Source organism: Pteropus vampyrus, unplaced genomic scaffold (assembly GCF_000151845.1).
Source record: "Pteropus vampyrus isolate Shadow unplaced genomic scaffold, Pvam_2.0 Scaffold319, whole genome shotgun sequence".
Taxonomy (NCBI): domain Eukaryota; kingdom Metazoa; phylum Chordata; class Mammalia; order Chiroptera; family Pteropodidae; genus Pteropus; species Pteropus vampyrus.
The window spans coordinates 204,909-226,648 of NW_011889100.1; the positions used below are offsets into that span (position 1 = coordinate 204,909).

At 41.0% G+C, this 21,740-nt stretch overlaps 1 protein-coding gene across 1 annotated transcript in view; it reads left to right on the top strand.

The window, feature by feature from the left end:
- The first annotated feature begins 9,349 nt into the window (after positions 1-9,349).
- The window catches only part of SETDB1 (SET domain bifurcated 1), a 23,366-nt gene continuing 10,975 nt past the window's right edge, over positions 9,350-21,740 (top strand). Inside the window, exons 1-12 of the mRNA XM_023521845.1 lie at positions 9,350-9,526; positions 10,550-10,820; positions 11,381-11,532; positions 15,943-15,977; positions 16,396-16,495; positions 17,127-17,252; positions 17,421-17,622; positions 18,167-18,240; positions 19,125-19,315; positions 20,035-20,164; positions 20,830-20,995; positions 21,087-21,246. Coding sequence (XP_023377613.1) covers positions 10,561-10,820; positions 11,381-11,532; positions 15,943-15,977; positions 16,396-16,495; positions 17,127-17,252; positions 17,421-17,622; positions 18,167-18,240; positions 19,125-19,315; positions 20,035-20,164; positions 20,830-20,995; positions 21,087-21,246 — 1,596 coding nt within the window. The 5' untranslated portion in view covers positions 9,350-9,526; positions 10,550-10,560. The remainder of the gene's footprint in view (positions 9,527-10,549; positions 10,821-11,380; positions 11,533-15,942; positions 15,978-16,395; positions 16,496-17,126; positions 17,253-17,420; positions 17,623-18,166; positions 18,241-19,124; positions 19,316-20,034; positions 20,165-20,829; positions 20,996-21,086; positions 21,247-21,740) is intronic.

The window sequence follows — 21,740 nt, forward strand, 5'->3', positions numbered from 1 at the left end:
GGGGAAGCCAGCCTGGGTATAAAATCAACATAGAAGAAAGGTAAGGTTGAGAAAAATCATAGACATATGAGGGCAGAACCTTGAATCTCTAGATCCAACCATACCTAAAGTAACCTTACTGTGGACTTCAACTTCATAAGTCAATGCATTCCATGTATTGTTTAATCTCACTTAAGTGGACTTTTCTGTCACTTGCAACCAAACTCATTCTACCTGATACTTTTCTATTCTGCCTTTGAAAAAGAATCCCTCACTTGACTCCGCAATAAGCTCTTAGCTGCTATCCTACATTTCTTTCTTTCCTAATTGAACTCCTCATAAATGATTTAAAATTTTAGTGTCTTCATTTCCTCACTGCCCTCTCCTGCTTAATCCATTAACATCTGGATTCATTCTTAACCACTTTGCTGACACTATTTTCTTTTAGATCCCCAACAGTCTTCTATCTTAATTCGATGCCACGTCCTCAAAGTCATTTGTCCATTCAACATTTTTACATGCCCGCTTTAGCAAAGTGGAGGGCTGCATTTATTCGTTGAAAGGATATATATTGAACATTTAACATTTCCTAGAATTTCAGGATAAAAAAAAAAAATAGATATGGTCCCTACTCTCATGTAGGATTACTATTTTATGAGAGAAGACAGACACTAAAGTAAATATAATAAACTATAGTGATGAATGTTCCTGCGATATCTCCCTGGGAAATTAATATTTAAACTAAGGACTAAAACTCGAACGTAGAAGGAGGGGAATGAAATTTTGACTCACAGGAGGATCGTACAAAACTCATGGAATTGTGAGAAGTCCAGCATTGCTGGGTTAAAAAGTACAAGAGAGAGAGTGGCAATAAACGTGGTAGACCAAATTGTGGAGAGGCTTGAAACCTCATTAAGAAGTTTGAAGACAATGGGAAGCTGCTGAAGGATTTTAATCAGAGGACTGTGAAAAATCAAATAAACGGAGTCATTTCAAAATAGAATGGGAGCTGCCCTCCCAGGGGAGCTGCCCTCCCAGGGGAGCTGCCCTCCCAGAGGAACTGCCCTGTGTGTCTTACGCCCCAAACCTTTGAAATGTTTAAACAGGGCAAAATGACCTTTGGACTGGGCCAAAGCAACACTGTATTCCAAAAAACTGTTTGCAAAGCTAACAGGAAAGCAGAAGTTCTGACTGCTGGCTGCAAACTAAAGACACTCTTTGGAATTAGCACCACCATTTATGGCTAAAGAATAACTTAGTTTATTTGCACCTGTAGAAATTCCTTCCTTGACTTATTAACACCGATAGAAATTCCTTCCTTCTATTCATGTAAGTATTCCCCTTCCCTTTCTCATAAAAACCTCTTGCCTTCACCTCCTAATCAAAACACTATTTGGGCTTCTGCCTGAGTCAGAAGAGCTATTGTTTTGAATTCCAAACATTTGTTGCCTCTCACTTTTGCCTTTCATTTTTTTGGTTAACAGGATTGATCGATTTATGTTTATTAAAGATGGCTTTGTGGTTTGGAAGGTAATAAATGTTTTCAGGAAATTGGAGAGTAGTTGCAGGAGTCTGACATTCAATGGCCTAGAGGACAGTGGTGGCCGCAGGGATAAAGGAAAGGAAATGTTTTTGAAAGAGATTTTGGAAGTAGGCCCAAAAGGATATTAGCAGATGTAGGGAGGGAGAAGCCAATGAAAAGCAGATCACGATAACGCATGTGACCCGCTCTCAAAGAGCACTCTACAAAGGATGAGGCACAAATGACCCATTAAACCATTTTTCAAAATAAATCTATTAGCACTTTTTCTCTCTGGGCTTGAATGTTGTTCGGCCCTCTTACTCTCATGATGTGCTTTTCATGGTTTCCTCAGAAATTCCCTCGCTAGGGTTATCTAACTTCAGACCCCTCAGAGTCAACGTCCCTCCTTTGGCTGGGCTTTACAATGCCAAATCCAAGCTCACATCCAGCCATGTTCTGTTAGGGTAGCTTCACCTAGTGGGAAGCCCTCTTGACCTTCTTTTCTATGACCCTTCCAGGCTGGTCCCTATCTGTGGGGTCCATAGCTGGCTCTCAAGAAAAAATATATATATATATTTGATCAATTTAACCTCAACTCTGTTGCCACGGGCTGCTCCAGACACCTCTTTTCTTCCTTTCTTTTTTTTTAATTTTAACTTGTTAATGTAAGAACACGCAACAATGGGATCTACTCTCTTAAATGTTTAAGTGTACCTTACATTACCGTTGAGTAGGTATAATGTCGAACAGCAGATCTCTAGAGCTTATTCATCCCGCTTAACTGAAACTTTATGCCGGTTGATTAATAACCTCTCAAGACCAATAATATTGGACATCTTCTCCTATGCTTATTGGCCATTTGTATATCTGGAGTTATTTGCCTTCTTATTCAGATATAAGAATTCTTTATGTATTCTAGATACAAGTCCCTTATCAGTTATATGATTTGCAAAAAATTTTCTCCCATTCTGTGGGTTGTCTTTTCACTTTCTTGACTGCTCTTTGAAGCACAAAGGTTTTAAACTGATGAAGTTCAATTTCTCTTTTTTTCTTTTGTTGCTTGTGTTTCTGATGTCATATCTAAAAAATCCTTTGCCAAAACCAAGGTTATGAAGATTTATTCCTTTGTTTTCCTCTAAAAGTTGTATAGTTTTACCTATTACATTTTAGATCTTCGATCTATTTTGAGTTGATTTTTAGATGTGTTGTGAAGGGACCAGCTTCATTCTTTTGCTTGTGATGCTCATTGTCTCAGCACCATTTGTTTTCTCTCCTCATTGAATGGTGTTGGCGCCGTTGTCAAAAACCAGTCGACAATAGGTATGCGTTTATTTCTGGACTGGCAATTCTATTCCATTAATCTTTATGTTTATCCTTATGCCAGCACCGCTCTGTTTAGTAACTTAACTGTAGCTTTGTAGTGAGTTTTGAGATTGGGAAGTCAGTGTCTTCTGACTTTGTTCTTTTCATTATTGTTCTAGTGGACTAAGTTTTAATATCTGAAATCGATCGCTTCTGGAATGTACCTGATTTTTCATTAAGAGATGGGAATGACAGCATATAGTGATTAGGAAAAAAAACAAAACAACTTTATGTTCCCATCCAGTAAGTTAAGACTCCACGACAAATTAGTTACAATAGAAGTACTCTGAGAATTTTAAAATCTTAGAGAAGAATTGGACTCAACACAGAATTAGGATATTCGAGTGAACTTTACCTGGATCTTACAGGACAAGGAAGGCCCAGTTGATTTCTCAGTTATATATATTTGCTCATGTTTTGCCTTGGAGTAATTCTCCAGGTATTTTATGCTTTCATGTGTGTATCTCGAACGTCACCTATACTAACTTTAGCAGTTTCATAAGAACTTCTTCAATAAATCTTGCTACTTTCTTTTCACAAAGCCTCTTTGGTTTCCACATAGTGTATTACTAAGAAAAATACATGCATACACATGCAAACCAATAAACTTGTTTTATCCTCTCTTGTCTAGGAATATGACAAATCTGAAGGTATACCTGAGCAAGTAACTACAGCTGGACAGGCTCAGGAGGTGTGTGCGCCCATGGATGAGTTCAGCAGCGTTGACGTAGACAAAGGTTTTGCCATTGCCTTTGTTGTTTTCCTATTTCTTTTCCTGATGGGGATGATTTTTCGGTGTGCCAAGTTGGTGACGAATCCCTACAAAGCCGATTTCACAACCACAGAACCATCTCAACCACAGAGCTGAACTATGAAAAGATCTGGTCGACTCCCCCTCACAAGAGATTCAAACTCTTTTCTACAGATGATTATGATCCAGACTTCATATTATTTCACCTCCCTATTTCTCAGCCATCCTTCTCTTGCATTCCACAATAGGCACTTGAGGGTGAGTTGAGAATAATAAAAAAGATGAATCACAAGCCAGTTTGCATTGTTCCTGCTCAGGGAAATGGGTATAAAAGTAGTACAGAGACAGGTTTGAACTCATTGATTAAAATAAGGCCATGGGTTTCAATTCTACAGCATTTAATGTCCTCAAGATAAAACAGCCATAATTTTATCACATAATATATAATATCATGATGCTCGGTAAGGCACACCCAAAGCTAGAAGCCCTCCTAGAGGTGGTCCTAGGTGATCCCTGTACTTATGCAAATGTCAGGCCAGCAGGAATCAATTGTCCTATGATAACAGTCTAAGGGGACCTTTTTAGTGTGTGAAGTTTTATAAAGTCTGCTGCCCTTCTCAAGTGGACAGAGCTCTGTGCTAAAGGGGAACTCATTTGCCTTGGGAGAATTCCTTAATCCCTCTCAGCCCTAGCTTCCTCATGGATAAAATAACATCTAGTAGGTTGAAAATAGGCCCTCAAAAAGGTATGTCCATGTCCTCACCCCCCCTGAAACCTACAAACGTGAGCTTATTTGGAAAAAAGGTCTTTGCAGATATAAGTAAGTTAAGGATCTCAAGATAAACTCATCCTGGATTATCCAGGTGAACCTTAAATCCAATGACCAGTATCTTTAGAAAAGACAGAAGAGGCGAAGACACAGGGAGAACAGAGGAAGAGGCCATGTGAAGATGGAGGCAGAGACTGGAGTCATACAACCAGACGCTAAAGAACTCTTACCCGAAAGCATCGGCAACTGGAAGAGTCAAGGAAAGATTCTCCCCAGCACCTGTGGAGGGCGTGCAGCCTTGCCAACAACTGTGTGTGGTCCTCGCCCCTCCAACAGTGTGAGAATATATATTTCTGTTTTTTTTTTATAGCCCCCTAGTTTGTGGTAATTTGTTATGGGAGTCACAGGAAACTAATGTACAATACATGATGATGATGATGATGATGACGACGACCACAGTTATCATCATCATCCAAGGGACCTTTTAAGAGAAAAGAGAAGAAAATCATAATCCCTATTCTCCAAAGTCTGTAGCTAGGGAAATATGATACGGTAGACTATGGCCAAAGGGCAGGAAAGTTCCTAAGAGAATTCATTAGAAGGAAAAGGAGCATCTAGACCACCAACCAAGGCTCACCACGGGTTTGACTTAAGAGGACTGGTTCTGGCACAGTAAGTGAGAGAAATTAAAGCTCTCAAGTTCAGTCATGCTAGCCAAGTATTCTAGACAACGGTGACCTGGCATGTGAACTAAGAGAGCCATAACCTTGGAATCTAAGTGTGAGGCATCACGTGGACTTATGCAGAGACATGGACCAGCATGTAAGTCACTTCAGAGACCTATTGTTGTAGCCGCCAGCCCCCGAAAGACACACGGACCACCAGAAATCAGTGAGTTATAGGAAACATGCTCTTTATTCAGCCAGCTGGGTCTGCCAGGGGTACACAGACCCCAAATTAAGCAGCCCCGAAATGTAGAGGTACAAGGTTTTTAAGCCCTAAATCCCATTCCTCATTCTGTCTTAAACACAAAGGTCTATTTTTCTCTTATTTACTACCTGTCAACCCATAGGTCGGTTGTGCAAGCAGGGGTACAGAAGCAGAAAGCTTATTGTTAGAATGTTACATTCCCATGGGCGATAGCCAAGCAGTAATTTTCCGGCCAGCACACTATATCTACAAGGGACCATGCTGGACCGGGCTTTAGCAGCAATACCAAATGGTATAGGGACATAACTCTAGCCACACACTGTTAACAGAGACTTGATAATTGTCTCTGATCCTGACTCCTGGAAGCAGGATTGGCCTGAGTAAGTGAAAAATGAAGGTAGGGGAATTATTTGAAAATGGAGGTAGGGGAACCATAGGCTTCCAATGAAAACACTATACTTTGCCTCCACCAGAACAGAGTGTGCTGTATTGGTTAAACTTGGGAAGGGGGGATGGGAGGGCGAGAGAGAGCGAGAGCGAGAGCGAGAGCGAGAGCGAGAGCGAGAGCGAGAGCGAGAGCGAGAGAGAGAGAGAGAGAGAGAGAGAGAGGAAGATCTGTACCCTGATTTGATGAAAAGAAATTCATGGCAAGTACAGGTCAGGGTAAAATGAAAGCAGATCAATACTGATGTCGACACATGGAGGGCCACAGTACGTTCCCTCCAGGAACTCAGAAGTTAATGTTTTCCCCACCTCTTAAAATAAAATGCAACATGAACAGGTGATTAATGAGCGCATCCGTATGCAGTCACCAGAGGGTCACAGGTTTGACTGTTATCCCACTTCCTCCAGTAACCTACCTAAGGCAAACAATGTGAAGGTCAATAGAAGTAGATCCTCTTTGGATGCAGAGAAAGAGGAACGGCCCAAGGCAAACTCGCACAGGGCCAATGAGAATGCTACTCAGGAGACAAGGCAACTTAGCCATTGGACAACAGAGCATCTCCAGCCCCAGGGGCAAGATAGTCCTTGAAGATTCAGGGAGTCGCAGCCCACAGACCTTGGGTCTGTCTGGTTTTATGGCCCAATCTGATGCCTTAAACATTCCTTTCACCCACCTTACACTGTCAGCCAGATCCCAGCAGTCTGCAGAGAAGTTTTACTGGGCCAGACCCTTTCCAGTGTTAATCTACAAAGCGTGTGTGGTCGTGCATTGGATTCTATATTTGTTTTTTGAGTCAACATTTCATAAAAGTAATAAATGCACATTGTAAAAAAATTTCTTTCAAACATTACCTAAGCGTACAAATGCAAAAAATTTCTAGACACTGCCTTGCTTCCCAATGCTTTCTTCCAGAGGTAACTGCTGTTAAGGTAGTTTGTTTTTTAATATAAATGTATCTTTCCAGACATTTTCCTTTTCTTTTCCTTTTTAGTGTAATATGTGTGAATGACCCACCTGTTTTCATGTTTCAGTATTTAAAAGGTATAAAATGGTGTCCTGTGAGAACCCTGACTCCCACTGTCGTCCTGCTCTTGTCCCCCACCTTTCCATTCGTCCTCTTCAGAGACAACCAGGGGTCATATGTCTCTTTCCGGTGATATTTTAGGTATATGTAAGAAATAATGTGTGTCGTTGCCATTATTTACACAAATAATAGCATGTCATATACCATGTACCGTACACGTTGATCTCTACATCTGATCGCTTCAGCTTTATGAGGGTGAATTAAAAATCAGACTGGAATATGATGCCCCAAATAGCTCCTGTTTCTCTTCAACATTCCCCATTCCTCATTTCTGCCCCCAAACCACCCACACGCACATCAGAAAGCTGAAAGAATCTAATAGAAACATAATCAGGGCAGAACGAAGATTTCCCTTCATTCATCACACAGTACAGAGCACCACACGTACAGGGAATATGTCGGGGGCTCGGGGAAACAAAGATTAAGACAGGACCTCAGCTTTCGGTCAGTCACAAACTGGCTAAGACAGAGACACACAGGTAACACACAAGCGGAAAGGACTAAGGAAATGAAGCGGAGACAGGGGTTAATTCTGCTACCAATTAGGAGGCAATTTTCTGGCAAGAGAAAGAGCTAGAAAAAGAGAATAGAATAGGAAAAGGAGGGAAAATATATAATAAACATTTCCAAACTAAGATAAGCAAGCTGTTTTGAATAATGGTTTAAGACCACAAGCTAGAGGGCTAAACTATCTGGCTCTGACACTTTTTAGCTCCGTAGCTTTGGGAAATTTAATTCTGCACCTCAGTTTTCTCATCCAATAAGAGACAATAATAATAGTTCTCACCTCATAAAAGTACGAGAATTAGACAAAATAATAACCGTCAAGTGCTTAGCACAGTGCCTGTTATGCAGTAAACAGTCAATAAATATCGTCTGTATGTGTTTTATGGGGCATATTATGTCTAAAATTTCTAGCTCGGGTCAGAAGATAATAGCATGATGTCTTGAGTTTGGAACATGCTGAATTTCAAATATCTAGAGGAGCGCTTCACTCCTCTGTACCTCAATTCCCGGTGTCTTAACAATTGGAAACAGGCACTGAAAGGGGTAAGAGGAAACTGGCGAGCAGGTGAAATGAGCACAGGTGAAAGCGTGGTCAGCAGGAGAGGATTTCAAAGACTTGGATGGTCCTGGCTGCTCCGCACCTGTTTCCAGTCTTACATAGCAGGTTGTGGTTTATACTTTTTAAATGAAGTTAGGCATAGTTAGTGTAAAAGATAACTGAAGAAATTAAAACATCAATGAAATACCATGGCAGTCAACAGTGCTGCTTCATCAGGTACACCTGGTTCTCCCTCCTTCCAGAGCGATGAGACATGACTGTTCTTCCTGGCCCTCTTCTGGTTGGGTAGGGCCTTATGGGTCATTCAAGCCAATGAGTTCTAACTGAAAGTGTCCTGAGTCACTTCATTTGTCAATGTGAGACCTAGCTTTCTCTCCTTCTGGCATGACTACTCATCAGCCTGGGTTCCTGAGGAGCTATCATAAGCAGAGCTCCACTGCCAACTTTCTAGAGGTGATTATGCAATGTGAGCAAGAAATACAAGGTTTTTTTGTTTTAAGCTTTTGGAGTTGTTTCCACAACATAAGCTAGTCTACCCTGATAACAGACACTATTTTAACATGTATCAAATTCTTCAAAATTATGGTTAATGGTTAGTCCTCAGGAGGGTATGGGGAAACAGATACTTTCAGAGATTTACTATAGGAATAAAAATTGTTTCAATCTTTTTAAAAAGTAACTCGACAGCAGATTCTATTAAAATGAAAAAAAAAAGAGTACATATATATTTTTACTCAGATTCCATTTGCGGGAATTTCTTCTACAGAAATATTTCTTTTACAAAAGTATGTTCATGTTTTATAGTTGCATTATTTGGAGCAGCAAAAAACTGAAAATAAACTAAATTTCTAAAAATGGTTTAGCCACACTATGAAGTATTATATAACTGTCAAAAAGATACATTTTATATCTTTTATTGACTTCAAGGGATGTCCACATGTTAAATGTAAACCCTCCCCCCCAAAAAAACCCCACAGGGATGACCTTGTACGTACAAGCCTAGAAAATTAAGCTGTTTTACCTCAAAGGAGCAAGGGTAGTAAGCGATGGGAGAGGAGCAAGTATCATGTTTTTCCTATTACGTCATGCTATTCCGCGAGTCGTTACAATTTGTACGACTTACGTAATAAAACAAAATCAAGTAGAAGTGAGGAAAAAAATCTAAACCTAAGGGTGTCGTCCGACTGAGCCTTTACATAATAAGTTCAGTACTGCGGCCACTAGTTGGGGTGATGGAAGAGGCGGAACTTCTGTAATATCTTCCAGGAGGCCACGCCCACTTCACCCTGCCAACCGCTTCTCACGTGTGCCCTGGAAGGCTCTGCTCTGACGCATGCGCACTCGCCTGAGTTTGCCTGGCCTCGGAGGGGCGCCCTGCGGCTTTGGGTTTGACCCCGTCAGGCCACCGTCGTGGGGGACCGGAACGGCACCTGAGGTTTGCTTCCGGGCGTCTCTTTCGTTTCCCCTTCCCTCCCTCACGTTTCTTCCCCTCCCCCGCTCCCTTTTCCCTTTCGTTCTCACCCACAGAGGCCCACCCCTCAGTCGTGAGTCTGGGGTCCGGGTGGCTAAAGAGAGCTATTGTAGCTGGAAGCAGGGAGGTGTGGGGGAATTAATTGAGGTATTTGGAGACCAAAGGCTTGTCTGGACTGTTTTGTTCGTGGGAAGAGGTCGGACGAGGGTGGGAAGGAAGTTTTCCCGTTGAGGCGAGCGGGGGCGGGGTTGAGCTGGGTTTGCCCGGGGGTGGGACGCACCCCTAAAATGGGTAGCACGGGGGTGGGGCGGTGTGTGGGCAGAGGGAAAATGGAGGCGGTGAGAACTGACATTGGGGTCGCATGGCATTCTGACATCAGTTTTGCTTTAACCGTTTGAGCCAAAGAGCAGCAATGTGCAGGCTCTTTAGGTTTTAGGTAGCCGCGTTTTATTCTCAGGTTGCTTTATTTCCCTTTACCTTGGAGAAATCTCTTTGCTGCAGGCTTTTGTGTTTTTAAGCATTATAGACTTTTAAAAAGTCAATTTCCACATGGAAGCAAAGTGATGTAAGGAGAACAAGTAATTAAAAAAATGAGTTATAGACCAACCGCTCTCCTCCAGGTGGAGGTATTTGATCAATAGCAAGCAAACAGATTTATCTCATTAGTCAATTAAGGAATACAAGTCACAGAAATACAGGCGTTCCTCTTTTTATTGCAGTTTACTTTATTGCACTTAATAGGTGTCACATTTTTTTACAAACTGAAGGCAAAGCCCCTCTCCCAGCAAAGCCCCTTCTTTTTTGCAATAGTCGCTTCACTAAGGTGGTCTGGAACCCCAGCCCACAATATCTCCGAGGTATGCCTGTATCTTGCTCAGTAAATTGGTTCTCTTCAGTTTCCTAAAACATTATTTCCTGGTAGCTTTCCTATTGCATAATATATGCCCTCTCAAACTTTTAAATCTTATTCAGGCCTATAGTCTGTAGCATAAGATGAGAACTCTACAAAATCTCAGCATCATACTGGAGCATGGAGAGACAGACCATAAAATCAAACCTAATGTATTTGAATAACAAGTAAGGAGTAGGAACGAGTTTTATTATGGGACTGAAATTCTCTATTGTGGCTGTAATGACTCCAGAGATAATTTTAGTTTTTGTTCCATGTAGAGGACAACAGCATGTCCTCCCTCCCTGGCTGCCTTGGTTTGGATGCAGCAACAGCTGCAGTGGAGTCCGAAGAGATTGCAGAGCTGCAGCAAGCAGTGGTTGAGGAGCTGGGTATCTCGATGGAGGAACTTCGGCAGTTCATCGATGAAGAACTGGAAAAGATGGACTGTGTACAGCAACGCAAGAAGCAGTTAGCAGAGTTGGAGACATGGGTAATACAGAAGGAATCGGAAGTGGCCCATGTTGACCAGCTCTTTGATGATGCGTCCAGGTGAGGACTGCATGGGAAATAGGAAATCTCTCCATTGACAGACAGTTTAAAATATAATTGTTCGTGACACTGTGCCAAGCACTTTGTAAGGCACAGATGTGCAGAACCTTAGTCTTCCTCAAAGGTTAGAGTCCACGTCTTGAGTCCCTTCCACTTCTTCCTTGTGCACACTACTTTAGAACAGGTGGTTTGTTTTCTTAGTAAGATCTGTAAAGAGTTGCTGTCTTATGTAACTGTGGAGCATTAATAAGTTCCTAGAGTTCTGTATCTACTCCTAGACTCCCAGAAGTGCCCTAGTTGTCACTTAAAACTCTTTTTCAAATAACAAGGTAAATGATGAGGTATGATTGAAAGGACCCTATTTTGGGCTTATTGTGGATTTTTGAGGAACTAGTGTGGAAACCACTTTTAAACATTTTCGTATGGGAAAAGCATTCTGAATTCTAAACAGACTTTGGAATATGGCTGTTTAAATTGAGGTCAGCGTATACTTATGTATAAACTCTAATGGCTCCTACTTCTGCTGGCTTTGACCTTTTCTACATGTGTTCCAATATTAGGGCAGTGACTAATTGTGAGTCTTTGGTGAAGGACTTTTACTCCAAACTGGGACTACAGTACCGGGACAGTAGCTCCGAGGATGAAGCTTCCCGGCCTACAGAAATAATTGAGATTCCTGATGAAGACGATGATGTCCTCAGTATTGATTCAGGTAAGAGACGAAGCTATGGATAGGAAAGTCTCAGGACTGAAATTGAAATGCTGGGAGATGAGCAGATAGGCGGTAGAAGAGAGGATAAGCCAATGTCACTAAATCATATTTCAACCCTTTGAGCTTGTCCGATACAGGGAAAAATAGAGCGTTGTTAGTACCTTACAAGAAGTCCCCTGCGTGCTACTTCCTGATTGACTCACCCTCATTTCACCATTCTGTGTGACCTCTGAATTCTCTTTCTTTATAGGTGGCATTACCACCTATGTACACATCTCAAAACAGCAGATTGTTTGGGTTTTTTTCTATTTTTAAACAGTTTTTTTAAGGTATAATTTACATGCTATAAAATTTACCCACTGTAAGTGTACAATTTGAGTTTTAGTAAATTTATACAGTAGTGCAGTCACCACAATCCAGTTTTAGAATAATTGCATCACCCCAAAATGTTGCCTCATGCCTGTTTGCTCAATCTTTGTTGTCACCCTGAGCAATCACTGATCTGCTTTCTTTCTGTAAAGTTTTGCCTTTTCTAGAAATGTCGTATAAAATCACAGTATGTCTTCTTTTGTGTCTCGTTTCTGTCACTTAACAGTGTCTTTGAGGTTCATCTATATTGCATGTGTGAGGTTCATCTATATTATTACATGTATTATTACATGTAATATTCTGTTATATGGCTGTTCCACATATTGTTACACATTCCTCAAACGATAAACATTTAGATTATTTACGGTTTGAGGCTGTTATGAGTAATGCTGCTATGGAATTTGTATGTCTCCTTGTGGACCTTATGTTTCATGTGTCTTGGATATTCTACCCAGAGTGGAATTGCTAGATCTTATGGTAAGTGTATGTTTGAGTTTTTAAGAAACTGTCATGCTGTTTTCCAAAGTGGCTGTACCATTTTACATTCCCACTAGCAAAGTGTGGGAGTTCCGGTTTCTCTACAACCTTGTCATTGCTTGGTATTGTCAGTCTTCTATTTTAGCTGTTCTATTGAGTGTGTAGTGTTGTCACATTGTGATCATAGTTTAAATTTCCCCAGAGACATTGAGCATCTTTTCACATACTCATATGTTATTTATGTATGTTCTTTGGGTACATACCTATTCAAATCGTTTGCCTTTTTAAAAAAATTGGATCGTCTCTTTATTATTGACTTAGAAGACGTATTCTACTTTAGGTACAATTTATTTGTCAGATATATTTTACAAGTATTTTCTCCCAGTCTTTTCATTTCCTTAACAGTGTCTTTTGAAGAATAAAAATCTTTAAGGTTGGATCGAGGGTGGTTTTTTGTTTCTTGTGCTTATGGCTGTTCAGTTGTTCTACCACCATTTGTTGAAAAGACTGTTCTTTTGGTACTGGCCATGTAAGTGAGGGTCTGTTTCATCACATTTATCTAAATGCCTGTCTGTATACCAGCACCACACTTTTAATTACTGTAGCTTTATGGTAAGTATTAAAATCACTTTGTTAGCAAAAGGTCTCCGAAGTGTTTTGTATTTCGTATATATTCCAAATTTTATGAACAGCTTGTCAGTTTCTACCAAAGATGTTTTCTTAACCTGCTAGGATTTTAATAGGAACTGTATTGAATCTAAAGATTAATTTGGGGAGTATCGCCTTTTTAACTCATACTGGGTCTTCTGATTCATGAACATCGTACATCTCTCCATGGTATTCTTTTTAATTCTAGTGCGAATGGGATTTCTTAATTTTTTAAATTTCATTTTAGGATCGTTGGTTGATAGGATATAAAAATTATAAAAATAAAGTTGTTTTTGTGTTAATCTTGTAGCCTGTGATCTTATTTAAGTTCACTTATTACTTCTAGAAGCTTTTCGTGGATCCTTTAGGATTTTCTATATACTAGATCATGTCATCTGCAAATAAAGTCAATTTTACTTCATTTCCAGTTGGGATTCCTTTTATTTCCTGTTGTACTCTCTAGAACCTCCAGTGCAATGTCGAATAAGGATTTTGAGAGTAGACATCCTTCCCTTGTTTCTGATCTTAGGAGAAAAACATTTGGTCTTTAAGCATTATGATAGCGTTGTAGAGTTTTTGTAGATGTCCTTTATCAGGCTGAGGGAAGTTGCTTCTATTCCTACTTTGCTGAATATTTTTATCATAGCTGGATAGGATTTTAGATTTTGTCAGCTACTTTTTCTCTGTCATCCTCAGATGATCGTATGGCTATATGGCTTTTGTCCTTTATCCTGTTAATAGGGTATATTTTTTGAATGTTAAACCAACCTTGCATTCCTGGAATAAACTACTCTCCCTTTGTTTAGTTTATAATCCTTTTTATATACTGCCATATTGGATTTGCTAGTATTTTGTTAAGAATTTTTGCACCTGTGTTCATGAGGACTGTTGGTTGGTAGTTTTATTGTTTTGGTATCAGGGTAATGGGCTTTATAAGACGAGTTAGGAAGTGTTCCACCTCCTCCGAGTTTGTGTGGAATGGTATTATTTATTTCTTAAATGTTTCATAAATTCAGCAGTGAGACTGTCTTGACCTGAACTTTTCTTTGTGGGAAGATTTTTTTTTTTTTTTAAATAAGCATTTTAGTTTGGAATAATTTTAGATTTACAAAAAAATTGCAAAGATAGTACAGAGTTCCTGCATATCTTTCACCAGTTTCTTCTAATGTTAATATCTTATGTTACTTCGATACTTTGGTCAAAACTAAGAAGCAAACATTGGTACATTATTTGTATCTAAACTTCATACTTTGATTTTTGAACATTTTCTATTCTAGGATCCAGTCCAGGGTACCTCACTGAATTGATTGTGGGATTTAATTACTAAGTTATTTTCTTCACCTCACATATATATTTAGATTTTCTTCTCAAGTTGGTTTTATTTGTGTCTTTCTAGGAATTTGTCCATTTCACCTAAATTGTCTAAATTATTGCCTTAGAGTTGTTTATATTATTCCTTTATGATCCTTTTTAATTTCCATAGGTTCTGAAGTGATGTCATTTCTTTCATTCCTGATATTGGTTGTATTTGGATCTCTTTTGTTTTCTCCTTGGTTAGTCTAGCTAAAGTCTTATCAATTTTATTGCCCTTTTCCAAGGAACCTTTTTAATGAGTTCATTGATTTTTCTTTTCTGTTTTTCTGTTTTCTATTTCATTGATTTCTACTCTGATCTTTATTTTTTCCTTCTACTTATTTGGATTTGATTTGCCCTTTTATTGTTTCTTAAAGTGGAGGCTTAGATTATTGATTTTAGACCTTTCTTCCTTTCTACTGTAAACATTTAAAGCTATTCCTTTTAAGCCTTGCTTCACTGTATCTCATAAATTTTTATGTGTTGTATTTTCTTTTTCTTTTAACTCAATTTTTAATTTTCTTTGTGATTTTTCTTTGACCAGTGGATTATTTAGAGGTACATTGTTCATTGTTTGATTTCCAAAGTATTTGGGGCTTTCTCAGATTTCTTTCTGTTGTAAATTAATTTCATTGTGATCAGAAAACATACTTTGTATGATTTCAGTCCTTTAAAATTAGACGTTTTTAATGGCCTAGCATATTATCTGTCCTGGAGAGTGATCCGTGTGCGCTTGAATTGTATTCTGCTGCTGGGGTGTTTTATAAATGCTGCAACAAAAATGAAGTTTGTATGATGAACCACGTATGTATGACTCCGTTTATATGAAATGTCTAGAATAGGCAAATCCGTAGAGACAGAAAATAGATCAACGGTTGCTGGGGGCCGGAGTGGATGGAATGGGGAGTTACTGCTAATGGGCGTTTTTATCACCCCAGAAAGGAAACCCCATACTCATTAGTAGATTTTCTTTTGAGGGTAATGAGGATGTTCTGGAATTAGATAGTGGTGTAGGCCGTACAACCTTGTGAATATACTAAAATCCACTGACTCAAACAGTTTTAAAGTTTTAAAGGGTAAATTTTATGATACGTGAATTATACCTGAATTTAAAAAAAATAAAAATAATGAAGTTTTAAATTTATTTTCTTCGTTGCACTAGCCATGTTTCATTTTCTTAGCCACATGTTAACAGATTAGATGGTGCACATATGGAACAATTCTATCATAGCAAGAAGTCCTATGGTACAGTACTACTCAAGAATAAACATTTTTGCTTAATTTATTGACCACATCTCAGTTTTCACATTATTCAGATAATCCATAAGTAAATTATTGTTATAAAAATTCAAATATATAGTGGAAACCCCAGGTAAGCACTGTCACCTATTTGCTGTATCTCTCCGGACCCTTTTGGTACTTTTAGATATATATCTATATCTTCATTGCAGTTGTTACTGAGAGTACTTCCCTGATAATGTTTTTAAGTGGCTTAGTTCTTGACTTCTTGGAAATTCTTATTTATAAATATCTTATGCTCATTAGAGTTTTTCTCATCCATAGGTGATGCCGGGAGCAGAACTCCAAAAGACCAGAAGGTGAATTGGAATGGGCAGGGGAAGGGCGAGAGAGAATATAAAAATGGGAGACACTTTTGACTTGACCATTCAGTCAGTTCAGCCATTGACATATAATCATTCACCCTGTAGACAGCCTTGTGGGTTGCAGTCCTCTGACAGACAGTAAGAGAATGTGAAAGAGGTTACTTAGAGGTGCATGCGCTGAAGTGCTATATGAATATAGAATTTGGCAGTGACCCACCAGGTGACATTAATCAAGGAAGGCTGATTTCTGAACGATTTGTAAGAAAGTGCAGTTTGCCTGATAAAGTAACCATAAGTATCCAAACATAACTATTTCTGTTTTACTTTTTGGGAGACAAGTTATTTTTTATTCTAAAGTTATTCCTAACCCATGCTATTTTAAAACTTATTCCCCTCATCCCCTTCCTCACAGCTCCGTGAAGCTATGGCTGCCTTAAGGAAGTCGGCTCAGGATGTCCAGAAGTTCATGGATGCTGTCAACAAGAAGAGCAGTTCCCAAGAGCTGCACAAAGGTAGAGTCAGGAGGTACCTCAGTACAGGTGGGGGTGAAGCCACAGAGATTTCATGGATAACTGGCTTTGTTTTGGCATCTGAGAACCTTCTCTACTTCCGTTGGGTTCTTCTAACGCTGCAGGCTATATAAGTCAGTATAAGATTGTGATTTTATTTTTCCTTGTTGTCCGCTTAAGTCTTTTGCCTATGTGTGATGGCTTTCTCCAAATACCTTTTTAGCTCATGTCTACTTCCAGATGGAGTTCAGAGAGAAGCGATTAATTCAAACACTTACAAAGCAGTTTGAAGGAAACTTTGTAGACTGGGGCTCTTAGGAGAAAATGTTTTATAAATGCTTCTTTGCGTTTAATGGTAGTTAATATTGTTGCTAATAAGGAGTTGGAAACATTGGCTTAAAGGGAGGTGTTCTGGAATTACATGTGACTTTCAGTTACTCAGCTTTTTCTGTTAGCGTAACAGTTGAGTCAGCCGTGTCCTCTGTTGCTGGCCCATAGCCAAGAGAGCGGCACAAGTGGCCAAGGATCAGCGATTGCCTCGTTCTCCCCGATTACCCTGCTGCCCTCTTCACTCTTCCTTTCTCTCCCCTGTTCGTGTCCTGCCTCTTTATAACAACTTTGTTTTCTTCTGTAGGAGCCCTGAGTCAGATGTCTGGAGAACTGAGCAAAGATGGTGACCTGATAGTCAGCATGCGCATTCTGGGCAAGAAGAGAACCAAGACTTGGCACAAAGGCACCCTTATTGCCATCCAGACGGTTGGTATGTTCAAGCTAGAGGAGGAAGCATTGAGCGTCAGCCTGCAGGTCTCCATTGTTGATCGTTTCTTTTCCCCGCAGACTTGCCTCTCGTCTCTTCCTTAGTAGTCAGGATTTACACAGAAACCGATGGCTTTTAAAAGTTTTTTGTTTGCCTTTCCCTTCTACTTAGGGCCGGGAAAGAAGTACAAGGTGAAATTTGACAACAAAGGAAAGAGCCTGCTGTCGGGGAACCACATTGCCTATGATTACCACCCTCCTGCTGACAAGCTGTATGTGGGCAGTCGAGTGGTGGCCAAATACAAAGATGGCAATCAGGTCTGGCTCTATGCTGGCATTGTAGCTGAGACGCCGAACGTCAAAAACAAGCTCAGGTACCTGGACAGAGGATCGCACAGAGCGCGGAGGCCGGGAGCACAGCGCCTGCCCTGTTCAAGCCATAGTCCAGAGCTTACAATTAGCCTTCATGCTCTTAGTCCCCAGTGGCCAGAAACCCACCTCTTTCTTTGCCACAGGCGTCATATGGGTGATTTTCTCTTTCTCCTTTTTGTTCCTTTTCTCAAGGAGAACACTCAGAAGAAATCTAGGAGAGAGGACTCAGGGTTGATTAATGGTCAGAGGAATAGGGAATTCACATAGAAGTGAAGGGGAGAAGTAATGGTGTTCAGAATAGGAATCTGAAAGCAGAATAAGAATAAATAGCTTTTGGAAAAGTGGGGGTGTGTTGGTTAGATCCAGGGAACATTCTTAACGCTTGGGGAGGGAAGAAAGCGTAACGAGAAGAAGGTAGTTGACTGACTGGAACTCCTCTCTGCAGTGTGTCCTGTTTGCTGAGGAGTGGAACCTGTGACGGATAACGTCTGTAGGTCATGTTTAACGTAACGCCCTGATCTTTCCACCATCCCTGTTTCCTTACAGGTTTCTCATTTTCTTTGATGATGGCTACGCTTCCTATGTCACACAGTCCGAACTGTATCCCATTTGCCGGCCACGTGAGTGTTCTTCCTTTCTTCCTTAGTTCTGTCCATCTTCCTCTGCCTTGTAGTTCTTCTAAAGACAACCCGTTGAAAACCCCTAGCGTTTTTGGTGCTTCAGTCTCAAAGAGTGTAAGTTCGATGAATAAAACCGTTGGGAGATACAGTTTTATTTGTTTATCTCTAATGCTGGGTCTTTGTGGCCAACGAGTGAAACATTGGAAGGTCATGACTGACTTTGGGTGGGTACCCATACTGTAGATGTGTTTCGATTTCATTTCTAAGTGACAAGTATGAGACGGTGGTACTGCTTTCCTAGAGTGTGTGTAAGTCTGCGGTCTCCATAGCGCTTTCTACATAAGCTGTGTAAGATCAAGGCTTTGTGATGTTCTCTGTGCCGCGACTGGCTTGGGGACAGATTCCTACAGAAGCAACAGTTTTTAATTGTTGGAGAGTCAACTAACACTGTTGTTTTCACATAACGTGGCAGCGAATGCATCCAGGAACCCTTAAAAGCCTGATAGAGAATGAGAAGGAAGGAGAAATTTTTTTTTATCAATTTCATGATGCCACCTGATCTTTTTTGATTTACTGCTAGACGTACATCAACGTAGCAAGAATTTCCACTTGAATTTTCCTAAGTAGAAACATTCTCTTTTTTATGAAATGAGGACTCCCCTGTATATGCGTATTGCTTTTTTTTAGTATTTCCTTGATTTGCGTGAGCGTTTACACATTAGGTTCAGTACCTTTAGGTGATGTTAGTTTTGCTCCCCTCGAGGTTATGATTTCTTCATTTATTTTTCCGTCCCTCTCAACTTAAAAAATGCCAAACCAACCATTTTTCCTATCAAGAGGTGCCCTACCTGCCCCCTCTCAGCCCCGCTTCTTCCTTGGGACAGTGAAAAAGACTTGGGAGGACATAGAAGACATCTCCTGCCGAGATTTCATCGAGGAGTACATCACTGCTTATCCCAACCGCCCCATGGTGCTGCTCAAGAGCGGCCAGCTCATCAAGACCGAGTGGGAAGGCACGTGGTGGAAGTCCCGGGTTGAGGAGGTGGACGGCAGCTTGGTCAGGATCCTCTTCCTGGTACTGCCCTTCCCTAGGGTTTTGGGGGCAGGGGTCCGGGAGGGGTGGGGGAGCGTAAGAGACAATGAGGATGGTTTTGTAAAACTTGACGGTTTTCCTCTTTCTTATTCTCCTATCCGTTCTCACTGTTTGGGGTCAAGTTTTACTTTGTCCTTTTTGTTCCTCTGTGGGTGGCGGTTGAAAATAAACTCCCTGAGTTTAATTACAGTACTAACCTGCACGGTGGCGGTTTGGGTTGTTTTCTCTACGAGTATTCACATTGCACGTGGGGACGGAGAAAGCATCCAGTCCATTTGTCCATGGTTGGAGATTTGGTAGCGTAGTGGGACAAGGAAGTAGGGATCAAGGAATTGGGCTTACTGATCTTTCAAGGCCCAGTTTAACCCGTAGATCTTATGTACCCATCCTTTTCTCCCTTTTCACGCCTTACTTAGGATTATATTTTTTCCCTGAGGTATCCTAGTTTTTTGTTCCTAAGGCCTTATTTTCCTGGTCATGGTTCTCAGTAAAAAACATGTAGCACTCCTGACATTTCTTAAGGAATACATGTTTTTCTGACTTGTATTTCTGATGCCTGTCGCGGAGCCCGGCACAGTTTATTGAGGGCTCCTCGAGGAGTTTTTTCTGAGGAGGCACATGGTGTGTATTCTGCACAAATTGCAGGGGTGCCTTAGTCATTAACACATTTCCCCCGCCCTTCCTTCCTCCCAACCTGCCAGGACGACAAAAGGTGTGAATGGATCTACCGAGGCTCCACGCGGCTGGAGCCCATGTTCAGCATGAAGACGTCCTCGGCCTCCGCGCTGGAGAAGAAGCACGGAGGACAGCTCAGGACACGTCCGAACATGGGTATGTGGCCCAAAAGATCTTGGGGACGGGGGAAGTGGACCGGCCAGCAAAGGAGACCGTATACAACGGCTGTCCTTTGTTTACCAGGATGACACTGGTTCAGTGGAAACAGGACGTGTGCCCTGAGTTTTCCAGTAGTGGTGATAGGTTTGAGGTGCTGCCTCCACATGCTGTGGCTGTCATTCGTTCTAAGCAACCACATAAACGTCTGGACTGACTGGCTTGGGTTAGGGGTTAGGGGCGTTGGTGGGAGTAGTGATCTCTGGTACTCCCACGCAGGTTATCCGCTGTTCGTTATCTGTGGTCAGCTTTTTCAAAGCCCAAACTGTTTTTGTTTTCTAATGTTCCTGGCATACTTTCTGGTTGATTTCTCCCGACTACACTAGTTGATCAAAGAATGTATTTTTGAAAATTTTCACCGAAACATTGTTACTAACATAAATCATCTGAGGCAGGAAGATAAAGCCTTATTTAAGTCAAAGTCAGCCTGTGCCAGTATTCCCACTCATTGGTGTGTAAATATTGGGAACCTACGGTCTTAGCACTTCATCAGAATGTTTGTATTTATGCTTTTTTGCATTACGTAAATTGAGGATCAGGTGTGTGCTTGAGTATAGGTGACACAGCTGTCATCTTCTCAAAGGTCAGTTTCCTTTTTCCTATAGGTGCTGTGAGGAGCAAAGGCCCTGTGGTCCAGTATACCCAGGATCTGACCAGCACTGGAACCCAGTTTAAGCCAATGGAGCTCCCACAGCCTGCAGCCCCACCCGCCCCACCCGGTCCACCCACCCCACCTGCTCCACCTCTGTCCCCCCAGGCAGGTGACATTGAGTGAGTGCTGTTCCTTCTTTTTTTGTCAGTTTCTTTCATAGTTTATGCTCTCTGCATCCTTTACCATGTGATTTCTTCTTTAATCTCCCAGAAGCTTAGAAAGCCAGCTTGCCCAGTCACGGAAGCAGGTGGCCAAAAAGAGCACGTCTTTCCGGCCAGGATCTGTGGGCTCTGGTCACTCCTCCCCCGCGTCCCCTGCACTCAGTGAAAATGTTTCCAGTGGGAAACCTGGAATCAACCAGACATATAGGTGAGAAAAATCTCAGCCTCTCTGGTGGAGATGGGCTGTGTGGACAGAGTGGTCACTTATAGGGAGGTTCTTTGGTTCCAAGGGGTTTTGTTAAGGCTATGATGGTGAGGAGTTTGGACTTGAAAGCTTTAACCTTGGAAGTTTCCAAGAAATAGAACGTAAACATAATTAAAATAGAAACTAGGTGCCTAGAAATTCAGAATCACCAGAAAGTCATTTGTTAAAACTTATCGAATGTGGCGTAATCGTTGCCACAATGAAGAGGGACACTACAGCCTCTTTCCTTGAATCATGGGAGTCAGAACGTTTATAGGTCATAGCAGGAAAAAAAAGCATCGGTAGAAGCTCGAAGTCCACTTCCATAATTTACAGGCAAAAAGAAATTTTAGGACACGGTACACACACTTGAAATAGATTACCGGTCAGTGATGAGTAACCAGGACACTTCCCTGTCCAGGCTTTTTGGTAAAGCGAGGGAAAAGCTGACTAGAGGAG